The sequence below is a fragment of the Hermetia illucens genome, chromosome 3 (assembly GCF_905115235.1).
Source record: "Hermetia illucens chromosome 3, iHerIll2.2.curated.20191125, whole genome shotgun sequence".
Lineage (NCBI taxonomy): Eukaryota > Metazoa > Arthropoda > Insecta > Diptera > Stratiomyidae > Hermetia > Hermetia illucens.
The window spans coordinates 73,666,061-73,690,636 of record NC_051851.1 but is presented as its reverse complement, the minus strand read 5'-3'; the positions used below and the strand labels follow the sequence as shown (position 1 = coordinate 73,690,636).

Below are 24,576 nucleotides of genomic sequence, written 5' to 3'. Positions count from 1 at the left end.
CTTTTAAGTTTCCTTTGCCTTCAAATTATTGAATCACCAGTTTAGGTTTTCTTCTCCCAATTCTGTATAATAACGAAGATATCGGTGTTTAAACTTACAAAATCTTTCTCTTTTCTTGCTAATTTGCTGTTTCGGGAAAGCCCGGCTTTATGTAAAACAAAACCTTATTAAAATCGGTTTACTGTCTGTCTGTCTGTCTGTCCGTCACACGAATTTTTCTCAGAGATGGTTATAGCGATTGATACCAAATTTGGTGGAAAGGTAGGAACTGCGAATGCTGACGCATACATTGAGTTGCTTCCTTCTACGTCGAATTTGCACTTTTTTTTCTCACCAAATATAGTCATGTGGGGTATCAAATGAAAGGTCTCGATTAGTACTTTCCGAACCCGGTCTTAGCTTTGACATTTGTTGGAAAAGTGGGGAGTGCGGGGTGTCGAAAGTGATGATTTCTTTAACTGACCCATTTTCAGAAACTACCCAACCGAAAAATCAAGAGGCGGCCACTATATGATGCCTAGGCTCTGAAATACCCTCCATATCGATATTGTTTAGTAATTGACTGCAAAACCTCCCTCGAGTTCATCCTAGCAACACGCAGTAATGTTGGCTATAACATAGAGCATGTAGCTTGGTAGGTGGAAATCGCACTATTACTAGCAAAGTTATAATAGGTCAAAATTGTCGCTTCTTTGAAAATTCAAGACTTTCAATGTCAGTATCATGCCAAAGTAGATATTTTTACATAATATATGCATATATAATGTGCTACGTACTAATGAGACCAACGCACACTCAAATGTATTTATAAAAGGAATATACAAAACCTTTCATACCAGAAGCGTTCAGCTTCCGGTTTCCCGACTTGTTTTTATTGAACGCTGTACAGCAGTTGAAATAATAGTTCATTTCTACCATATTAATTTCGCTAATGGTCGAAGTTGTCCGTTTGGTATGATTTGGGCTCTAGACTTCTACTCTTCATTTTGAAATGAATTTAATATGAACAGCAATATTCGTTTATTATTTGAACAGCAATATTCGTTTATTACCGTTCTTCGTTACATCTTTTTTCGTAATCTTTTATAAGCGTCTCTGCAACCGTTTTTTTAAATCTTGCAAACCCGCATGGCGTATAACATCCAGGGATTCTCAATTGAATTGGGGTCTGTACGGTTTCATCTTCGAAGAATAGTATCTGAAAATTTGTATATTAATTAATGTTGCAAGCTCACATAAATAAATACAAATCAACTTACCCTGATTTCTAAATCGTTTTGGAAGTACCAGCTTTTGTGCAGTTCTAGTGCCACAGTGGATGCAAAGCCTGGTTTTCCTTCGATCTGATTGGCCATGCTCAAATATGCCAAAAGCCCGCTTAAATTTATATCGTGTCCTGTTAATAAGATAACATTCTCCCCTGAACCATTTGCACCTTTCTGCAATCTCTCGATGATTTCATTCAAGAGGACACCACTCCTAACTTGGTTTAGTGCTGAATTTGTCAAGCTGTGGTAAGCAAGTTGCGATAATGGCATGATGTAGTTGTTGTAGATAGGTTGGGCCCAAGCTGGCATTTCAAAGTCATACGAAGCTTGAATCGCAAGAGTGTCTTGGATATTTAGAAAGTCCACTAGGGATGTTATATTCTGGAATTGTAAAGAGTTACTACTTGTTAGAATATATAGGTACTCCTGTGGAATTTTCAGAATAAATATATAAGTAGTTTCTGAAAATGGTTTACTATTGATTTGGATTAGATCCGAAATCGCCTCCCACACCTTTTTCTCTTTGAGATCTATCTAAAACAAGCGCGATGACACGAATAATACTTCATAGGATTTACTACATTTACCATAGTTCCGAATAATTTGCCGAAGTACGGGAACAAAAGTTCTTTTGAAGAAAAGGAGGACTCCTAAAAATTTCACCATGTCGTTTGAACTCCCCACTTGAGTGGAAGATTTAAGGAAAAAACCTGAAAAATTTAGTTAAACCTTTTATGTATATGGGCAGCATTTCTGTGAGCTTCTCAATATTTGAGTTCACCTGAATCAAAATCTTAGTGAATTTTTGGTTCAACTAGGGGAGTTGGACATTAAATGATGTCAATGTGCCAGGATGCTTATATGTATGTATGATAAGTCTATGAGTCCACCGTTTATTTTCTGCTGCTCGGCTGTTTATCAGCCTTGTTCGCCTACTTGCCTGATAGTACTCCTTTGTACTTCTTCCACTTGATTATTGGACTCTTTACAATTGATTATATCGTCCTCATTATTCTACTCCTGTTTCATCTTAGTATACTGACTCCATATTCAGCCTGAAATTTTCTAGTCTGTTATAAGGTTAAGAATTTCTGCTTAAACTGATGATGTCTACGCAAAGGTGGATCTAATAGGCCATATTATATTTTTGAAAGTACCCTTTTTAGTACTGAGTGATTTGTAATCCAGAATTCTCCATGTGCAGTTTAAAGTTCAGCTTCCATTCGATCTCAATCTTAGTATATTTCGTAGTTGCAGAGTAGCTGATGGAAGCACGCATTGCAGGAGGGATCCGACCGACACAGTGAAAAATGTCACGTGCTGCATCGAAATAAAATCCAAAGCAGAGTGCGCCTGCGTTGCATCTCGTCACCCTTAGTATATCTCATTTTCCGGAAGAAGACTAGGGCTTCATTAGTCCCTGACATCGCTCCTTAAACACCTTGAATAAGCTGATGACATCTTTACCGAGTCATGGATCTTGAAAAGGGAAGCAAGTAGTGTCGAATTTAAGATAAACACCAACCAAGGTTCTGAGTCTGATCATCGCACTCTTCCTATCCGCATTGATGATGATGATCAATTAGTATATTTAGGATCCGCCTTCGTTCCTTTGTCTAAAATTTGGCAATGTAATTATCTCAATACCAAAGTGACGTTGAGACAGTTCTGTGCTAATGTTCTTGCTATATGGGAGTAGCAAATGCAGAGTGGCTATTACTATTACTCAAAATTTCCAAGCCTTCATAAACACTTGTTGTGGGGAACCCTGGCTTCATAGAGTTTCGTTCGGTGAACGGGATAATTAGCCTTGGACATATTGATGAGAATGTGAAAGTGGCGACTCAATTGCTGGCTTCACCACGTATTGAAAATTTCTCAAGAAGTCCAGGAAGGAGCTGGAGTGCATTTCAGCGAACCGTAAATGATGGCACTTAAGCTTATTAAGGAGGGAGTGACAACCATAGATATGTTTATGTCTACCATAAGCTTATGATTCCATAGTTTGTTTTCTGCTCCTCGGTATTTATTGATCTTGTTTGTCCTATTTGTCTGATAGTGCTCCTCCGTACTACTTTCAGCTGATCATTGCCAGCCTGAAATTGTCTATGGTTTATCACCTATACAATGTAATATGCATGTATACAATGAAAAGATGGATTAGATAAGCCGCCGTAGACCAGCTACACAGGCTTGAATGCAAAATTAGCCCATTATTCTGAGTGCCACTTTGTTTGGGCTTAGTTTTTTTGAGAGAATAGATGGTTTGAAATGGGCATATTTTATGCTTTCTTCTTTCGACATTTTGCAAAATGTTAAAGAGGAAATTGTTAACATAATTATCATCACCAACGGCGCAACAACCGGTATCCGCTATAGGCCTTCCTTAGTAAGGAATTCCAGACATCCCGGTTTTGCGCCGAGGTCCACCAATTCGATATCCCTAAAAGCTGTCTGGCGTCTTGACCTACGCCTTCGTTCCATTTCAGGCAAAGTCTGCCTCGTCTTCTTTTTCTACCATAGATATTGCCCTTATAGATTTTCTGGGCTGGATCATCCTCATCCATATGGATTAATTAATCCGCCCACCGCAACCTGTTGATCCGAATTTCATTCACAACCTCACGATCGTGATGTCGTTCATAGATTTCGTCGTTATGTAGGCTACGGAATCGTCCATCCTCATGGTGGGGGCCAAAAGTTCTTCGGGGGGATCCCTCTCTCGAAGGCAGCCAAGGATTCGCAGTTTTTTTTGCTAAGAACCCAAGTCTCCGAGGATTACATGAGGACTGCCAAGATCATAGTCTTGTACAGTAAGAGCTTTGACCCTATGGTGAGACGTTTCGCGCGAAAGAGTTTTAGTAAGCTGCAATAGGCTCTGTTGGCAGTAAACAACCGGAGAAATTATCAACGGTCTCAAAGTTGTAGTCTTCCTATCTTCATTGTTTTCGTTTGACCAGTGAGACTCGATGTTGTTGTTTCTTTGGTTTTTGGTGCTGGCTTTGTGACCATGTACTTCGCCTTGCCTTCATTAATTTGCAGCCCAAGATCTTATGCCGCCTGCTCGATTTGGATGAAGGTAGACTGTACATCTCTGTCTTCACATGATGTCAATATCGTCAGCGTAGGCCAGTAGTTTGGTGGACTTGAATAGGATGGTGCCTGTCGCAACTACATCTGCATCACGAATCACTTTCTCTAGGGCCAGATTGAAGAGGACGCATGATAGGGCACCCTCTCGTTTAAGACCGTTGTTAATTTTGAAAGTCTTAAAGTCGATGAAAAGATCGCTTTCCGCAGAGAGAAAATCTGATCTGTTGCTCAGCAACGTGATACCTCTATAATTGCTGCACTGTGTGATATCCCCTTTTTTATGTATAGGACAGATAATGTCCTGTTGCCAGTCGTCCCATACTTTGAGTGTCAGTTGATAAACCGTTTGGTGTAATTGGTCACTTCCATATTTAATCAATTCGCCTGTTATTCCATCGGCTCCTGGCGACTTATGATTTTTAAGCCGCTGGATTGCACGGACTGTTTCTTCTATACTTGGTGGTGGCAGCATTTTTCCGTCGTCTTCAGTTGGTCGGACCGCCAACTCGTCGATATTACGGTTATTGAGCAAAATACTCAACCCATCGCTTCAATATGCTCATTCTATCGGAAATCAGATTTCCCTCTTTGTATCGGCAGGATGAGCATCGAGGTGTATAAGGCTTCATCATGCTGACTTGTTGGTAAAACTTCTGCGCCTGGTGCGGTTGCTTCCTGTACTTTTCGAGTTCACAGACTTGTTGGTTCTCTCAGGCTTCCTTTTTCCGTCGTGAAGTCGCTTCTCCGCTCGCCGGAATTCGTGCTCGTGTTCTTTGAGAATGCACCATTATTTAGTATGCAGCATTCTTCCGTTCCGTTGCTAATTTCATCGTCGAACCAATCGTTCTGACTTTCTTTGCGGCTGGGGCCAAGTATGTTTGTGTATCAATGATGACGTTCTTCAGGTGGTTGTGAAGATCATTTGTTGATGCTTCATCTCCAGGACAGCGGTAGCTTCGGTAACATAATCAGTTTACAGAAATGTCACGTTGGACCTGCACAAGTCTAAGGAAAAGTTGCAACGTCAAATAGAAAATGAAGGTTAGCAAACAATGGAACAACATCAATGAAACTGTTACGAAAAGGAAGCGTTGCTACGTTTTAGAAAGAGAATAAAAAAAACAGAATAGATGGATTTATTTAAGTTCGGAGACTGTCAAATGATGTGACCATAATTAGTGCAATTACCAGAGTATTTTGTGCACCTATGGCCACACAGACACTGATTTTAAGGATCTATGGAATATCCTGACACTGAATTCATCAAAGCAAGTTTGAGCATAGTTATCAGCGATATTTTTCTTCAATGCGGTGTAACACTCCCAGGATTTGAGCAAATGCTGAGCGAGAGGGGACTCCCTGGAAAAAGGCTTACGATTACGAACAATTAATGTTAGAGGACTTTTTTTGCTGCACAATTGGATTGTTAATGTTAGTTGCGAATATCAGAAGTACACTTATTTTCCGAGCGAAAGAGCTAGAGCCTTCGGCAAATCATCTCATAAATTTTATGGTATCATATGTTATCTAATACTTTATACGGAATAATTAACAACAAACAACCAGGATGTAGACGGGTGGGTCGTACAGACAAACAGAACACTTGCTTAGGGGACTGTTGAGTTGAACTGTGAAGGTTTTTGAGGGGAATGTGTTGTCGGCAGTTTTTGCTTCAGAATCATCCGGATTGCATGGCTATGGAGAAAGGCCAAGAGGTTACTTCCTGCTTCACGACCAATACGCAAAACAATACACACGGGTCCCAAATTTTCATGCAAGTCTGCTTGAGCAGCTTACTTTCTTGCTTAGCGACGTTATTAGCGGCTTGGACGGAGACTTCATAACCGCCAGCGAGAGGATGTATACCTATCGTCGATTACGAGGAGATCTGAAAAAACTCTAGTGCCGGCTATAGAATGTAGCAGACATGTAGAGATTCGCCTACAGAACTACTGATAGATTGGTAGATGAGGTAAGCCGGAAAGTAGTACTATCCAACAATTATAAATAATGTTTAAAAGCGCCAACCAATGACATGATTTGCGTCCAGAATATCCGTTCCTTAGCTGTTAGAAATGGATGGAGTGAAACGTATTTTTATGCCGCTGTATATTCCGATAGAAAATATTAACGACCCCGAGGATGGTTTAAAGAAAAAATGTTCGTATCATTCGAATTTGTACTTACCAGTCCTGAATGTTTCCCAACATAATCAAGTACTTTCTTATTCCCTTTCAAGATTTCCCAAACTTTGGATTGGTTCAAAAGTAGTGATTCGCTCAAAGTGTGATCGTACTTGGGACATGGTTTCCCCGGCATCACCAAACTCTACAAATGAAGAATTGTTGTCTTATCAAAAAGTATACTTTGAACTTAGTGTATGTAAGGGAAAGATTTGAAACTTAAAATACGTACTTCATCCTCAGCCGCTGGTACGATATTAATGCTGATATTTTGCAGTGAATTCGGAAGAAATCCTCTCAAAAATGCTTCCGCACTCTGAACACAGCGTTCAGATACGCTGCTTTTAATGTAGATATTATTGGGCCGGAGGAGATGACTGTAGCGTAAAGCCTTGGTTTCACCCGACTTGCATGATTGTTGGATTCCTCTCTAAAATTATATTAGGATTTCATGTGGTTTGATTAATATCCTAAGATAAATATTATGCTCTTACGGCCGATAACGCGCCATAGCCCCCAGGCCATTCATGAGTGCGGTAAGGATCGTTGGGGTATCCTGCTGTTGGATTACGATGTCCATGCCTAGAAAGCTGCAATTAAAAACACTTAACCCATTATTATTTTCAGTTGAAATGTCTAATTCTTATGTAAAATTTGTACTATTCGATGGATAGTCAAAAAAATTTCACTTAGTCATTATGTCCTTCCTGGACTGAAATTAACGTGATTTGGTAATTAAAAAAATTGCCTAGAATCCAAAAAATTGCCAAAGAAAGAATATTAAAAAATTGAAAATATTGAAATCTCCTGCGTTAATTGATTTGAATTTGCCCGTGCAATTTATTTACTACTGGTATTCGCATAAATACTGTGTTTAATGCTTTTGGGCCAGTGATGTATATCTTAAGTAAAGTAATATACTGCCAAATATCAGAAAATGATGCCTCGCCGAGCAAGCCTGGACAAAACCGGCTTAGAAGTGGAAGGTTTGCTAAAGAGCTTCAGATCGACCAGATCATTCCCTTGATACCCCACATGTGTACATTTGGCGGAAAATGAGTTTCAGTGCTACACGCTAGAGAAATTATGTAGTGGGACTCTGGAAAATATGTTGTTCTTCTCCTTTTTGCTTTTGTACTGTGAAAACCTTGACAGAAATAAACGTGGATCCGGTATTGGGCTAATGTCGGCAAGGCGTGTCTTCATCACATGGGTGCTGATTTCTGAAGGAATACTGACTTTGATTCCATTGACCGTTCTCTACTTTTCAGCAAACTCCGGTTTACCATTAACTGTTCTCCTCTGATTGCGAGTGTATCTAAGTGGGAGACAATGTGCAATTTCCTTCAAAGTTCTTTCCTGTATCCGAGGTTTCAAAAGACTCCATTCATATTTGCTTTCTTCATGAATGATCTCCATTCCTTATTTACTTGTATCTGGTTTCTATATGCTTGTTTGTCGTTGATTCCCCTACTGGACGAAACAACCTTCAATTAAATCCCGGAACCTGCTTCTGCACTGAATGTGGACAAATGTTATTCTTTATCTTATTCATCATCCGACATCCATTTATTATCTTGATGGTACACTTTTAAAAGCGATTGAGTCACATACGGTTCGAGGTGATGCTTGATAGTAAGCTTTGTTTTAACGTTTACCATGTCGACAACCTCAGTCGACCTTCAAGCATGTCTGGCTCGGTCCATCCTTTCTTCGTACCGGTTCAAAGATATCCATTTCTCAGGCATCTTTTTTAATTCTTTTGTCCACGATATTCTTGAGTATCCGTTCACGATATGATGCATCGAGGTTTCGAGGTTCCCTTCCTGTCTTGGCATCTATATTTGCAAAAAATATTCGTATTTTGTTCATCGTCATGTTTGTCTCGTAATTGTTCCGCGCAAATTAAGGCAGGCTGATGTCGAGGTGCCTGATGCACCAAGTGAGCCAATCCTTCAACTAGTGAAGTGATAAATGAGTTTGTCGTCTTTGCATCCTCCGTGGAAGGTTCAACTCAACCAACAGCATCTCTCCTCGGGGCCTCCTACCGTCGTCAGTCGTCGCGGTGCGTGGGAACTCAGCAGAGCTCCTTTGGCGTGTACAAAACGCGAAAGGAAGCCGACGTCGATTTTGTGAAAAGAGATCTTCCTGATAGGAATTATTTCCCTGATGAGACATTTTCTTTATTGTCTAAAATCGAAAGCGACCATCCGAGAAAATCCATTCAAATATATACAAATAAAAAACAAGTCGGGCAACCGGAAGCTGGACGCTTCAGGAAATCAAAAGTTTTGTGACCTACTATAACTTTGTTACTAATAGTGTGATTTTCACCTATATACTGCATGATTTCATGATTTTACGATGAACTTAAGGGATCTTTTACAGTTAATTACTAAAAATTATAGAAATATACTATTATTAACTTTATTCGAAGATATATCGTTATGGAGGGTATTTCGGTTGGGTAGGAATTGAGAATGGATCCGTGAAAGAATGGACCATTTTCCAGCTCCCTCCTGCTTTTTGCAGTGTCAGAACTGAGGCCGGCATTGAAAAGTAGTAATCGAGACATTTCATTTGACTACATTTGGTGAAAAAAAATTTACAGCTCCTTTTGAATGTATGGAAAACCCCCTTAAATTCCACGTAGAATGATGTAACAGAATATATGCGTGAGCGTTCACGGTTCTCACCAAATTTGGTGTCCATCGGTGCAACCATTTCTGGGAAAAGTGCGTGTGGCAGACAGATGGACAGACGAACAGACAGACAGACAGTTTCTGTTTATATCGAGTGTCACCACTGCATAGCATTTGTCATCTTATATTGCAGCCCGAGCCAGGCCAGTCACCAATTTGATTGCGTCGACGGTTGATCTTCCCTTGCGAAACCTGAATTGCTTGTCAGATAGGCCTTCTCCCTTTTCCGCAATAGCGAGCAATTTGTTGTATATTACTGATTCAAATAGTTTGCCAATGGTGTTTACCAAACATATCGGTCGTTATGAGGGCCCATGGTTTACCTGGCTTCAGAATAAGTCTCAGTTTTTTAAGGTTCCATTGCTCGGGGAATTCTTCCTGTTCTGGCTGCCACTTTCAGGGCCCTATTCGGAATTTCATTGAGTCCTGGGATCTTATTTTCAGCGAATTTCCTTGCTGCATCTAGAATTTGCTCTTCTACCACTGCAGGAATTTCATCGGGGTTTATTCCGCACATTCGAAGATTGGATTGAAAGAAAGCACGGAGAATTAAGCTACGAGCTAACGTAGTTCTTGATAATGTGGAGATTATCCGACATATTTACATAGACTTGGTCACGACCAGTTATCAGGCTACCCAAGATGTGGTAACATGGCCGGAAATGCGGAATATGTTGGTACACCGCTGACCGAAGTAGGTGGGAGACGATCGCAGACAGGGGCTTAACATCGGAAAATATAGTAGAGTTCATGCTGGAGTTAACAGAGGCTTAGAATTAATTTATAAGGGAGTTGAAAACTATTCATCCATAGTTTGGGCACGAAGAATTGCGAAGAAAACAAGAAAGGAAGACAACCATAATGAGCCGCAGTTATGAACTGATCCAGTCCTGTGATGCAATATTTTATAGCAGTCCCGCGGGAGAGTGGAAGGAGAAGGTGGTGGTTTTAGTGAGTAAAAGTCTCACTTAACTTCATGGCTGTAGACAGCAGTAGGTTTTGAACCTTTCCACCTTCCAACGATGAAAAAAAAATACAAAGACAGTCGTTGTTGCGACTCAGATGAGGGTCCTAAAGAATACCGAAGAACCTGTGGTGTACAACAAGGATCAGTCCCCGGATCGTTACTGTGGAGCATAATGTATAACGGAGTGCTAACGTTGTGTCTCCCTGGCGGTGTCACCTCCATTGGTTTTGCAGATGACATCGGAATTACAATCGTGGCAACCCTTCAAGCAACATCTGCAATATACAGCTATATACAAAGGCGTCTAACATCAGCTCGTTGATCACTAGAATGCTAACGAATATAGGAGGCCCAAACAAACTCATTTGGAGAGTGGTTACTTCGGTGTTATTGTACGCAGCATCTATGCGGGCAACCGTTCTAGGTAATATAAACAATAGAAGAAAAAGAGGAGCGGCTTATCGACTTAGTGTTCTCCGAAGATGCTGTGCTTACCGAACGACATCCGATGACGCAGCAGGGATGATATATATTTTTTGCGTGGCTTAGGACGCAGTAAATCCGCGGGAAATTGATAAGGTTCAACTGGTATAACTTTGATAATAATAGCTGGATTTTCAAGAAATTTGACAGAATTATGCAGGATACTGTTGTTGTGGGATCCCTTAGTTCCCGCGTCCATCAATTTCCGTTTGAATCGGTGTACCCGTTTTGGGAAAAAGTGTTTGCGTTTTGTTTTACACGAATCTTTAAAAATGAAGATAACGAAGTAGAAACTTTAAAGGGTTCTAAAATAAAACAAACTAGAAAATAGTAATTAAGACAACAAGAAAAATTGAAATTGCCTAAGAAAAGAAAAAAATAACAAAAAAAAAAAAGAAAAAAAAGTGACCAAAACAACGAGAAGAGTCAAAAGCAAATAATCAATTATTTAAATCAACGCAAAAGAAACTAATGATCATTCCAACGGATACTCGAGGACTTCTCCCTCCCTAAATGTTGAACTCTATATTCTCAACCACCGCAAAACTCACGGATGCCCAAAATGCGATCCCAACATTAAAAGCAAGGAACATGTACGCAGGAAAACTCCCGTCCACAGTGCTTATCAACGAAGAAATATACATCGAGTTACCCGCCATCGCAGAAAATTAGGTAACCAACACAAAATAAAAAGGATCTCGAGAATTCAACCATCTTTGTTTGGAATCGGCGAACAAAGTCAACATGAATCATCGAGGGCGTAATAGCACTCGACTGCCTTCGTATTTCATCAAACATTCATCTCACCTGTCACTTTATCCCGACGAAGAAGAAAGCCATCAATTTTTAAGGTTTTGTTTGCGGAACAAAACCTTGTTAAAATCAGTTCAATGTCTGTTTGTCTTTGACAGGTACTTTTCTCAGAAACGGTTATACCGATTGACATGAAATTTGGTGAGAAGGTAGTAACTGTGAACGCCCAGACATGCAGTCAGTGATATCCTCCTACGTTGAGATTAAGGGGGAGTCCTCATATATGCAAAAGGGGGGTATACATTTTTTTCACCGAATAGAGTCATGTTGGGTATCAAGTGAAAGATCTCGATTAGTACTTTCCGATGCCGGTCTTAGTTTTGACATTTGTTAGAAAGGCGGGGAGTGGAAGGGGAGGAAAGTGGTGATTTTTTAACGGGCACATTCTCAGATACCATGCGATCAAAAAATCTGAAAAAAATTAGGAAGCTGTCTCCATATGGTGTCCAAGACTCAAAATACTCTTCATATCGACATCTGCTCAAATTAAGTTAATAATAGTACATTACCATATTTTTGGGGAAATGGGGCAAAACCCCCCTTAAGTTAATCCTACAGTTATAAAAGTTTGTAGCAATATAGAATATAATATGAAGCATGTTATCTTTAAGTTTGATCAAAATCATACTATTACTAGCATACTTACAGTAGCTCAAAATTGGCTTTATCGTGTAAATTCACTGGAACTATCATCACACTAAAAGTGAGTAGTCTGACATGCTAAATGCATATACATAACGCGCTACATACAAATGGGATAGTTCTGCGCTCAAATATACTCACAGAAGAAGCAAACAAAACCTTTCATACCTGAGGCACCGAGCTTCCAGTTTCTCGACTTATTTTAATTATTGAGGAAGAGGTAACCGTTTCTTGCAAAGGTAGGGAAAGACACTCCACAGAAGCTCCGACGGCGAGTTCTAGAAAAGCCGGGGAGAGCGGCGGCAGCGTCATCCACCCGCTCGTATCAACAACATTCGAAATTTATTTAATCCTGCTGCGCTACAGTACAATGTTACCGTCTTCTAAGGCAGTGTCTACTCTTCTCCACACCAATTGCGGGCCATCGGAACCGAAAATGTTAAATTTCGACTCATTACAAAAAATAACTGTTTTCAAAAACTCTCCTGGCTTATAAACGAACCCTTGAGCATATTCAAGTCTTTTATTTAATATTCTTTTGGGAAAAGAGTGGCTTCTTCCACGAAGTATAGGCCCTATATCCCACCTATGGAGAACATTTTGGATGGTTTGAGGATGAACTGTCACTACACCACCAAGAGATACTGCAGTTGTCATGGAATTGTTCTTTATGTCCCGTAAAATTTGTCTTTTTGTTTGTTCCGACTGGATTTTCGCAGGTTAGCCAATAACTATTTTGCGATAAACGGATCTACTTTCTTTAAAAAAATGTATGACGTAATACACAGTGGACTTTGGTTTTTCTATTATTTCAGCTATTACCCGTACCCTTTTATTATTATTGAAATATTTAATGATTAGCTCTTTTAAGTCACGAGACAACTGCTTATTGTCCATTTTCGGGCTTTTACTGCGCGATATTTGCAAGAAGTTCCTTGCTTCCTCGTTGCAGTAGATGCTAGGAAGCCCAGCACTTAGATACAATTTAGATTTATATAGCATTTAGATACAATACGAAACATAACGGTACCCTTTTTGAACCGCAATTCCGGTATTGCCGATTGAAATGATAACTCGAAGTGTCCAAGGTTTTGTTTGGCCACGCTAAATGCTAACTTTTTTATTTTTTAGCGATTTTTCTGTGTAACATAAAAAGCATTTCTGTGTAACATAAACTCTGCCGTAGCCGGTCTCAAGCCCGGTTGTGAAAGGAGGAGGGATGGATAGCTTCAGTCTGAATGGTTGTACGCCACAGCAGCGTCTCAGAGGGTAGGTGAGGAAAATGCAGGAACTTTGCTATCACCACACCTGTTGGTGACCCAAAAATTGGAAGAAGGAGAAATTTAAGGTCCGGTATGGATAACCGCCAGTCGTGGGGCGGTTCGACGTCTAGGCGCCACGACGACCAGGAGCGTTGCTCCGCCTACTGCAGGTGCTTCGCTACAATCTGTGGCGACTACTTCAACGGGTTCGAGTACGCAGCATTGGATGAAGTGGACTGAGGAAATGAACCTTTTCATCATCCGCTCTACTACGAAATAATGGCGGGGCGAGTACAATATCTTACCGCCCCTTGTTGCACCAGAGATTCGTGGAGTGTTTCCCGCACGTGTTTGCGCAGCGAGTCTCAGACCAGTACCGCTTTATAACTCGCAGTAACACAATTCCGGCCATCATTAGGGAGCGTGTTCGACTTGAGGCCATCGCGGAAACTGGTGACCGAGAGTCAATAGAGGCAGAGGCGGCGGCATCAAGAACATCACGCCCCACTGCAAGCAACAGTTTCAGTACTCCCCGAAGCACTCTTCCCCACCGTCCAGCTGAGATTTCCGCTGAGGTTCGGGACGAATTGGAATTCGTCCATTCTCCCATTGACCTGCCACTTCCACCAGCGCCCCTTTAAAATTTAAGTAGGTAGGATCGTCCGAGCCTAAATGCTAGGCACTTAGTGCTTGTATTAGGTAAAATCCGGTATCTGTGGGGGTTGTGACAACTCGGAAAACGGTAGAAAACACATGAAATATTATTATCTTCTCTTTCATAATTCATTTAAAAATATCAGCTGATTTTCGAGATATTTGACTTCAAATGGTTGACTGTATGTATGTATATCTTCATAGTAGTTTCAAACTATCCCTTTTGATTGACTGCAATCTAAAATTCCCAATATCAATATCATAAGAAAGTGTGTAGTTTGGCATGCTGAATACATATACATTACGAGCTACGTACAAATGGAACAGTTCTATACACGAATATTCTTACACAGGAGATCCACAAAACCTTTCATACCTGAGCGTCGAGCTCCGCTTTGCCGCTTACTTGGTATGGTATGCTTGGTATCTTATATGATTATGAGGTGATACGATTAGTCTTTCTCGAGTGTATTGGTTGTGATAGATATTCAGGCAGAAGGACATTTAACCCATGTTAATAGAATGCTTTTTCCAACAAACTTTAAAAAGAGAGGAAGGAAACAATTATATCATCTTTGAGATAATTGTTCAAATTTTTCTACGAAGTACAATTTTCTCTAGAAGAAAAATCTAAGTTCATTGACAGCAACACGCAAATGTAATGATGACAAATGTATCTACTAGAATGTGGTCGTACATATTGTATCTGTATGTCAAGGTTAGTGGGTGGAAAGTAGCTGAATTGAATCAAATGGCACGTGCGAAGAAGAAAGTTATTTAATTGCGGTTCGGTCGTGTTTTTCTGCAGACTGATGAGTGCTACATACTCATGTTTTCAAGCGCCATGCATATGATATTATTCATTTAAGTATGCTGAGAATCTTAGACGCTAGATAGTTATTAATAAGGGTATTTAAATCTCCTGAGATGGATCTTAATGTGGAAATTGAGTAATTGAGTTTGAATGTGAAAGAATTTTTATTAACTTAGCTATTTACGGTCCTCGCTTTCCTCTGGCTTATTAATCAAGCATTCCGCTGAGTATATTATTTATGTGTATAGTAGTTTTTTACCTTTTAATATTGTGTATAACATATTCAAAGAAATATTATTATAAATCTTCCGCTAGATTCATTCATTCATTGGGTTTGTTGTCATAACAAGTAATGATTTCGGAAGTCGTCTAGCTCGTGTTAATAATTTTAGCACGTTTGACTCAATAAGGTTTTATTTCTGGGTTGTATATAAGACATGAACGCTCCACTTCCCATGTAGTTTAAAATGAATTTGAATACCAAACACTATTTTGCTAGTTAAGTAATTTATTTCAAATCTTTCTTAATTTGTTATATGAAAGAATGGTTTATTTAAAAATTGTGTGGTTACTTCTTATATCGGTGCCAAGCAGTCTTTGTTCCATAGCAAAATCAAATTCAGTCCAAGCAGTAGCAATGGTAATAAGGAAAACGGTTATGACTTTATCGGAAAGATCCTTATGAACTTTCAAATTCAAGCTGTCTAGGCATGGCGATAGGACACCAGTGCTATCTTATGCGAACGATCCATACAAATTTTATCCCTGGCCTGGTGGTTTTGGCGCACTCACACCGGTATGTATAAAAATCACCATTTATTGTCGAACATAGCGTTTTAGTATTGCATTTGAGCAAAAGGAAGAAAGTAGCTCTTTTCCAAAAATTTCTTTCCAACATGCAAAATGCTTCTAGCCTTAAACTTATTTGATTCATATATGAAGTCAAAATAAATTGCAACAAAGAATTTTTAGGGTGAAACCATGTGGTACTCGTACTTACGAATATGTTACTGTGAACAAGGAAGTATGCCCCGTTTTAACTAAAAGAATCCTGATTGTGTAAGATTACTGTATTGTGGGAACCCGCTACTTCTTTCTTCATTGCGTTACATTCTGGAGGCGGGAGGGGATGGGAGTCTATTTATATCAGTGACTCCCATCTACTCTTGTGTCTCAGAATGTAATACATTGAAAAAGGGAATAGTTGGTTGTCGAAATACAGTTTTTTCAAACAGTCAAAATTATTTTAGCTTAAAATGAAACGAGCTTTCTTGTTCTCCAAAATTGAAATATTAGCCAATAAAAATTATTCCAGACTTTAACTACGATCAAGGGCTTTCCCGGGTAAAAGAATTTGAGATATATGGAGTGGGGCTATTTTATAAAGTGTGTGTCGTCCGCAGAGACTAAGAGAAAAATTAAAAGAATCAAATTTCTGTTTTATTCAGCTACTGAAGCTTCAAACCACCATGATTCCAGAAAGGAGTCATGAACACATTATCAATGAATCTAATATAATAATAATTGGAACAGTTGTTGGTCGTCACAACCTAACTAGCTCTAGTTTCAACGAATTGCTTGTATGCCCACAACTATTTGCCATTTTGTAGCCAATTGGCGAGAGTAGACCAGGTGTTTGGCATTCTGCTTCCTTTCCTGTCATTATACAAAATTTACTGGAGATCTGGTCTGATTATGCTTCAGGCCTAGATTCGGTGGGGGAATGGAATAAACCAATAGCAGGGAATCGTCTTTACTGCGCTTGCAAAGGTACTTATAAGATTTCAAGCCATGTTGGAACAGCATTCGCCGAGAGCTGCGTGCGCTTTGGGAACCTTAGTATGTAGCATGTGGATTTTGAATATCTTGGGTATCTCCAGTTTCATCCAGGGCCCTCACCCTATTGATCGGGCAAGCTACCGTGGACATTTTTTCCGGAGTACTCGTGGGACCCAGATATGAATTTAACAAATTCAAGCAGAAAACGAACAATGGCAGAGGGAGAAAAGGTGATGCCAGGCGCATCATCGGAGGACGAGCTGCTGACATCTAGCCACGAGACAGTTCCGTCGAGGGTAGTACAGTAGGTGTCAACCGTAACATTGCTGTGCTGAAACTAACAAAAGGTATTTCCGAGAACCAGGCGGCAGATGTATTAGCGGTTTCCAGCTTGGCAACCACTGAAGGCGTCGATGTCGGCAGTCTCCAAAGGAACAATGATTGGCAAGAATGCCGGCCACCAGAAGCCAAAACCAGTACCAGAACGCCATACATATTCCGAGTAAGATTGTGAAGAATAAGGAGGTCAGTTCTTTCATGTAAAGGAAAACAGCAACAAACGTCTGGGAAACACACTGAAGGCAAAACCTACTGCCTTTAAGTGCAATCGACCTTAAGAAGAGGTCGAACTACAAAACAAAAAGAGTAGAGTGCACAAGGATTCGGACGCAAGCAATCACCGCAGGTATTGAAACGGTAACGGCCGCCGAAGAGGTATGCACTACGAAACGCTTCAGCGACGTGGTCAGGAATCATTTACAGGTGGTACGGTAATTCCGCTAAAGACAAACGGAGGTGTGAACCAGTGTTGAGACTGTCGGAAATGGTTATCGAGAATTTCCTGGACGGCAAGAGGGAATGCGGGGGTATATCCTTGCCTTGATTCCTCCCAACTGGTCTGTGGTTTCCACATCATGGCATGTAGCCCAATAATTAATGAATGTTACCTCCGATTTTTTTCAGTCGAGACGGATTGACATGACATTTTGGGTGGGAAGTGGGAAAGTTATATAATGCCGATGTGAGCCTCCCCCGGCGGGGTGTGGTACCCCGCCTCCGGTATTAAGTGGAAACAAAAAAACAAAAAAAATTAATAAAGAAAAGAATGATTTTTCTATTTTTTGTAACTGGAATATGGACTGAGTTATAGCTCGTCAAACGTAAATCCATGATGTCTAAAAAAATTAATACTTTTAAGGTCAAATAATGCAGATCATTTTTTTTAATAACTTAAAAAATAAAAAAGGTAGTGAAAAACTGCTTGCTTAATCTTTTACCCAGGAGAAGGGCACATTTTCTTTGCTTTAGTATTTTTTCATTACTTTCTTATTTTTTGAGATATTTTCAAAATTTATTGAGAGAGCTTAAATACAGTAGATTCTCAAAGGATTCTACTTACTTTCAATTTATATGAGAAAATCAGCTTTTGTTTTTATTTATTTTTATTTCAAAAATTCAGGTAATTACATTACATCATAGGTCCGTTACTATTTATCCCACTGACTTCCATCATACCTCATTTTAAAGGTCTTCTTAAGTACTTTAAAAGAGCTTCATATCAATTTCCACTAAAAGTTACTTATTTTGCGTTATTTGACCTAGAAACTATTAATTTTTTTTTACACATTACGAATTCACATTTGAAGAGCTATAACTAAGTCCATATTGCACCTACAGAAGAATGAAAAGATTCATTCTTTTACTTATTTTTTTTTTTTTTGTTTCTGCTTTATATAATAATAATAATAATCGTTGGCGCAACAATCCATGTTGGATCAGGGCCTTGAAGTGTGTTAGAGCACTTCATTCAAGACCGTAACGGTACACTAGGAGGCAATGTGGTCAGCACTGCACTCGCCCGAGATTATTACCCTGATTTGACTCAGGTACTCATTCACAGCTGAGTCGATTGGTGTCCGACGTCAAATCACGATACAAATTCCACTGCCACCAGTGAGATTTGAACCGCGACCTTCCGTACGACAGCCTTGCGCTCTAACCACTCAGCTATCCGGACACATGCTTTATATCATTCCTACTAAAATGCATGGTTTTCGAGCTATTTGCGAAAAGCTGTTGAAAAATACTCAATTTTCCAACTAAAAAACGACATATTTCAACATGAATAACCCAAAAACTACTACTTGCACAATTTACAATTTTTATAAAACATTTTTCTTTAGAATTGACATTTAATCGATTTCAGAGGTTATTTCGAACAAAAAATGTTCACCCCGAAGGGGGGGTTGTCACGTCATCGGCACTATATAAATTGTGTTCCTTATGCCATCCTCTACTCCCACCTCAAATTTCATATCAATCGGTTTTGATGAAAAGAATTCAGAGGGTGAAAGCTTTAGTGACTGGTCTAATGCGAGGACTAATTCTTCAGGAAGTTTCTCGGTTCCTCCAAAACGACTTTTGTGAAAGTGTAAAGCTCGGGGTCATACCCATACAACGAGTTTCCCAGGAGATCGGTGGTTCACATATGGTTGTCAAAGATCCTTATGAATAAGGACAAGCTCGTCGAATTCTTGTGTTTTCAAAATTCCACAATTGCCATTGACGACAGGAGGTGATCAATAAGTAGGAATCCCAAGTGAACAGTCAGCCTTTTCTATTCCGTATAAGGGAGAGTGGCTGGAGGGATTGGAAAAGGCGGACCATAACGTGTGGTGAGGTATCAGGAACGCAAAGGTGAAAGTGATCTGCTCCGCAACACCGAATAACCAGTCATGTGAGCTTATTAAATTGGTAATCACCGGGGATAAAATTAGCTGGGTTATAAATAGCTTCTCCACATATAAACCTCCGGGCCCAAATGGCATGATGCCAGTTATGTTGCAGAAACAGCAAAATTTACCGAAGTTGATTTCTTTCGGACACGTACTACACTCGCGTGGTTTTCGGGTAATTAGCACGGTTCAGCGGTTGCTACACTATAAAGCTGATGCTATTTACCACAAAGACAAGAACCAATGAACAAAGCTTGGTTCTTTCCTCCAATCTAAAGTATCTGGATATGATCTTGAGTCCTAAGCCAAAGTTGAGACTGAATATAGAATTGATGGTTAAGAAGGCCTATATAGCTTTCTATTCCTGCAAGAGTATCTTTGTAAGGAAATGGGGTTTGTTCTCTGTTACACGGCCGTCCTAATGTGTGATTCTATTATGTGGTGGCAGGTGCTGAACAAGAAGTATAATACACTGGAACCAAGCTTAAGAGGATTCAAAGAACTGCGTGTGAAGGCGTTGCTAAGGCTTTGCAGTCCTGCCCGGCAGATGCCCTTAATATAGTTCTGAAATTCCACATTAAAGATGCTGTAGCGTGTAGTGCTGTCAGACTACGTGAGGGATTTTGCTGTGGCCTTTCCAAATAGAGTAAAATAGAGGGCCGTCGACATGTAGCAAGATTATGACATAACATTCTTCACGGTCGGATCAAGATGGTCTGTGGATTTGGGAGTTTTCTCGGAAACGCACGTCTGAGACATACGGTCTCTCAGGATTCGCCAGTGTATTTCAAACGGAAGTACTGCGATATTGGAGGCCTGTCGATGGCTGGGGTATGATCTGAGCCCCAAGTGCAACATAGCCTTTCTGATCGAGAGGTCAACCAACTAGTGAGGCTTTGTACTTAGTAATGGCCAAGTGCAGAGATGTTCAAAGCCACTTTTTTCTGGGATTTCGGATTGATCTGTGGACACAACCTGTGTCCCGCTGGCGAATGTGAGGAGCGGAATCTACTCGCATTACATAGCAATCGCTGACTTCAGATACAGAAGACTCATTAAATCAATGAGGTTTTGGCCCGCCTGTTACAAAACCTGATCGCAAGAGCTTTTGGGCCAGATGTGTGTTATTTAATACAAAATTACGGCGGTCTGCACTGGACACTCGCCTATAGGGAACCTTCCTGCCAGACTCGGCATATCCTACAATTCGCATTGAGAATGGAGAAACTCCCGGTCACTTCCTTTGCAATTGTGCAACTCCAGCTACAGCCAGGCTACGGATACTAGGTAAGCCATTCTTTGAGGACCTCAAGTAGGCGGCTAGTTGCAGGGTGGGGAACTGCTATTTGTCTTGAACGATACGGGCTGGTTCTAAAAATCTGAGGCGTCCAGACTCTGCTCTCATTACTCTTATCATAGCAGTCGTAGTCTTAAGAGTTTGAGGCATCAAAGCGAGCTTAAATCCCAGAAAGGTGAAGTAGGTGATGAGGATGGCTCAAGGTGCCGGCAAAACCCATTTAGCGGTAATTCCGATGAAAGGGATCGATTCTCTCAAGGAGGAAGTGGCAGCCTGGAGAAGGGTGGCATCTCGGAAAACTAGTTTGGAGGCAGATAAGGCCGGAAGCTGTCATAATATTGAAACGTGGTGAAGGTTTATACGCTGACATTCTCAGGGTAGTGAAGGTAAATTTCCAGTTATAATGTTGCAAAAATTGCAAAGTCCTTAGGAAAGGGGGTAGAAATAAGGGCTAGGAGACCAGAGGTTCATAAAGCCTTGGAAAAGCAGTTCGACCTTAGCCTCAATGAATGTCAGAGGATGTGTTCTAATCGAAGCGTTCGCCTAGCTAGTACATGCAAATGTCGGAACCTCATACTGTTTGAGATAAAGGGACCTGATGTACGTGAGCGCCGCTTTAGTCAGTAGAGTTGGTTGGCAAATCAGCGAGGACTATACTCACATTGACCACCAGGCAATCTGTATGGAAATGAAAGGCAAATCAAGCTCGAAAAAGAATTCTTGCTGAATGCCGGGGCCGTTCCAAAGGGGGTATCCGGAAGAGCGATAGTTACAGTAATCGAGGAATAGCTGCTGGGAATGTGTGGTAGGATCAGCTACAACAAGGCCCCAGGTTTGGGTTGCACCCCTAATGGATCTTTGAAGCTGGCAGTGAAGACTAGGTCTTCACTTCTTTCAGGCAGGCTTAAAAAGGAATATTCCCTGTTTAGTGGAAAAAGCAAAGGTTGGGGTGGCTTCCTGGACCCAATCATCCGATCTATCTGCTGGAGAGAGTCATCTACAACAGCCTGCTACCCATTGTCGAGAGCAGCTGTGTGGGAGCCGCAGTACTCTCTGTTGGATGCAATAAGCGTGGTCGTGAGTCCGGCAAAGGGTGCGCTGAGGTCTGGCGACGGCGGTGCCGTGTTGACATTGGATATCAAGAATGCATTTATCTCTGCCAGCTGGAACTGAATTAAATGGACGTTGGCGGATATAGGTGTTCCTGGGTATTTAGCGATTCTGGTCGAGAAATACCGAGAAATAATTCTCTCGTACGCGGTGGCCCCAAAAAGCACGTCACCGCAATGGAGGTACTATAGGGCTCGGCGCTGGGTCCCCTGTTGTGGAATGTGTGTAATAAAGAACCATAAAAAAAGAATATTATGAAAGTTGGCAGTCCGTGGACATACGTCGCCTCGAAACCAGCTACCAAACACCTGGGGGTGATGATAGAAACCAAACTAGGTTTAGGGAACATTTGGAGTATGAATATCAAAAGGCAGTGGTGAGGGGCATGATCGCAGCCGACATTTGGGCGAATTGTGTGTGTTATACTATGTAAGATGTATGGAGGGATACAGAACATAGGAATGTGATAAGGCCAGAGACGTATGATCTTCGGTAATTCAAATGGGATAGGATGTTCCAGAGTATGTGATATTTGAAAGTTGGTAATGGAGAGGAAAAATCTGAACTAAGCGCTAGGCAGTAGCATAAGCCCAGAGAATATGCTGAGGTTTCTTCAGCTATCGTAAAAGTACAGAAGACGTTGCTGAAGGAAGGGAGAAGGAGGAAAGTAGAAAGGATTAGAAGCATCCACCATCCAAGAATCCACCACACTAATTAATATCTAAATGCTGGTCCCGCGAAGTTGGGGCTGGAGAGACTGCCGGTGGTCTTTAGTGTGAATCCTGAACTTCTGCACTACCTTTACAAGGAGGAAACAAAAAATTCATTCGATGGGATTACACTTGTCGGAAGAGCTATTATAAAGGAATGCACAAATGTACAAAAGAGGGTGACAGCGATGGAGGTGTGGTAAAAGTACCGCTGGGCTTAGAGATTAATCCATTTATTGAGAAATAGATCAAGCGAAAGCACGGAGCACTTCTTACGGCAAATGGCGGTTATAGTAAATATTTGCATCGCTCCGGGCTGGAGGAGTAGGTTGACTGATTTAAATGTCTTGCTGTAGCTTCCCGCCACCATCGGACGTAATAATCTAGTGTTCAAGTTTATGGAGGATAAGGACGTCCGACACAAAAGCAGATCCCGTGACAGGTGAGTAATATGACAGTCTGATCTAGATTAACATTTTTCTTACGAAGGTCAACTCAAGCGTAAAAAACAACCTAATTGCGTCGTCAATTTCAACTTCAGTTGGATAGAGTTTAGTCTTACATTGTATGGTATAATTCAATGCAATCAGTTCCAAACGAAAATCGGTATTGCAGTATATCATGGGGTATTAATGGTTATAATATTTTGTAGTAAATAGCATTTCCTTCTTTGACATTTTGAAAGAAATTAACAATTTTCCAAATCAAATTAACGGCTTCCCATACCAAATTCTCGGCTTTCCAAATCAAATTCACGATTTTCCAAATAAAATTAACATTTTTCCGAATCAAATTTAAAGGATCAAATTATTACATAATCTAAAAAAACTATGAATGAATTCCCACCTCTCATACATAGTTTTTCTTTTGATTACGTAATAATTTGACCCTTTAAATTTGATTTGGAAAATCCTGAATTTGATTTGGAAAGATGTGAGTTTGGTGTGGGAAGCCGTTAATTTCATTTGACAAATTATTAACTTGTACTTTATCTCGTTGATTAGAGGTAGAAATGCTGTATATATAGCGTATGTTATCATACATTAAAATAAATCCGCATTTTTATTCCTGGTAGAGACGGAAAAGTACGGGCTTCCCGGGAAGTCCTGGTGCGATTTAAAGCATTTTGTCGATAGCTTGCAATGCAGAACGAAGTGAATAAAGACTTTTTATCTTTATTAAATTTCCCGGGAAATTTCGATTAGAATTGAGGCTCAATTATTATTAGCTGCAATGACTTAGTGAAACGCATTGTTTCGCATATTTAAACAGCATTTGCCAAGACAAGTGAGCCGAATATGAATAAAGGATATATACACACTCAAAATAAGGAGACTTGACCTAATAAATTGATTTTAAGTACACGTTCACTGGTAGTAGAAACTGCTAACGTTTTTACAAAAAGATTAAATTTAATTGAACTTCACTTACTAGCAAAACCCCTCGTAAGGACGAGCTGCGAATTGGTTTGTAACTAATGCACGCAACGATTAAAAGTAAATAAAATCGAAAAGTTTCCATTATTCGTGACTAAAAAGGTTAACTTTCAAGGTGAATCCACATTAACTTTTGATAGACAATAGATAGTTTGAACTTGACTTTTGTTAGCTGCACTATTAGAAGTAATGAACACCACCGAGGACAATGTCACCGCCTTCAAGTAACCACTAGTACCAAATGACTCAGAATCCAGTGGGACCTCCAAAATTTATACCACCAAATAATGCGATTATGTATACGTCGACAGATGTAATCTCTTCATTAGTTCAATTAAATCAATTTGTTGTATGATCGCATATACTTAAGCCCCTATGTGAACCTCGTACGGAGAACCTTCCTGCGCCAGAGAAATTAAACATTTTATGTTTACCCCGTATTACAGGATTTTAATATCTTTGCATGTGGGTTTTATATTTGATGCGTGCAACTGGTTTCGGCATTCTCTGAAGAAAATTTGCTGACTGCAATCAATGCAGTTTGAATGCATTCTTGGATTCGAGACACTGGTACCATATGATTCTGTGCAATTCCGTTTTAAGGTTTTGTTGTTGATATAAACATCTA

The 24,576-nt window shown here is 40.3% G+C and overlaps 1 protein-coding gene across 1 annotated transcript; it reads right to left on the bottom strand.

Moving 5' to 3' along the window:
• Positions 1–1,015: 1,015 nt before the first annotated feature.
• LOC119651832 (lysosomal acid phosphatase-like) lies at positions 1,016–24,199 on the bottom strand. Its single transcript, XM_038055628.1, has 6 exons — positions 23,944–24,199; positions 7,039–7,134; positions 6,777–6,974; positions 6,549–6,689; positions 1,260–1,649; positions 1,016–1,198 (listed from the first exon to the last, which is right to left on the bottom strand). The coding sequence occupies exons 1-6, from the start codon at positions 24,031–24,033 to the stop codon at positions 1,049–1,051; spliced, it is 1,065 nt and encodes a 354-aa protein (XP_037911556.1). The 5' UTR covers positions 24,034–24,199; the 3' UTR covers positions 1,016–1,048.
• Between the last annotated feature and the right edge of the window lie 377 nt (positions 24,200–24,576).

Coding starts and splice junctions, on each gene's coding strand:
- LOC119651832 (XM_038055628.1), bottom strand. CDS start 24,033: ATGGAAACTTTTCGATTTTATTTACTTTTAATCGTTGCGTGCATTAGT. Junction 7,135..23,943: donor CCTTACGAGGGGTTTTGCTA/GTAAGTGAAGTT, acceptor TTTTAATTGCAG/CTTTCTAGGCATGGACATCG. Junction 6,975..7,038: donor GCTATGGCGCGTTATCGGCC/GTAAGAGCATAA, acceptor ATATAATTTTAG/AGAGGAATCCAACAATCATG.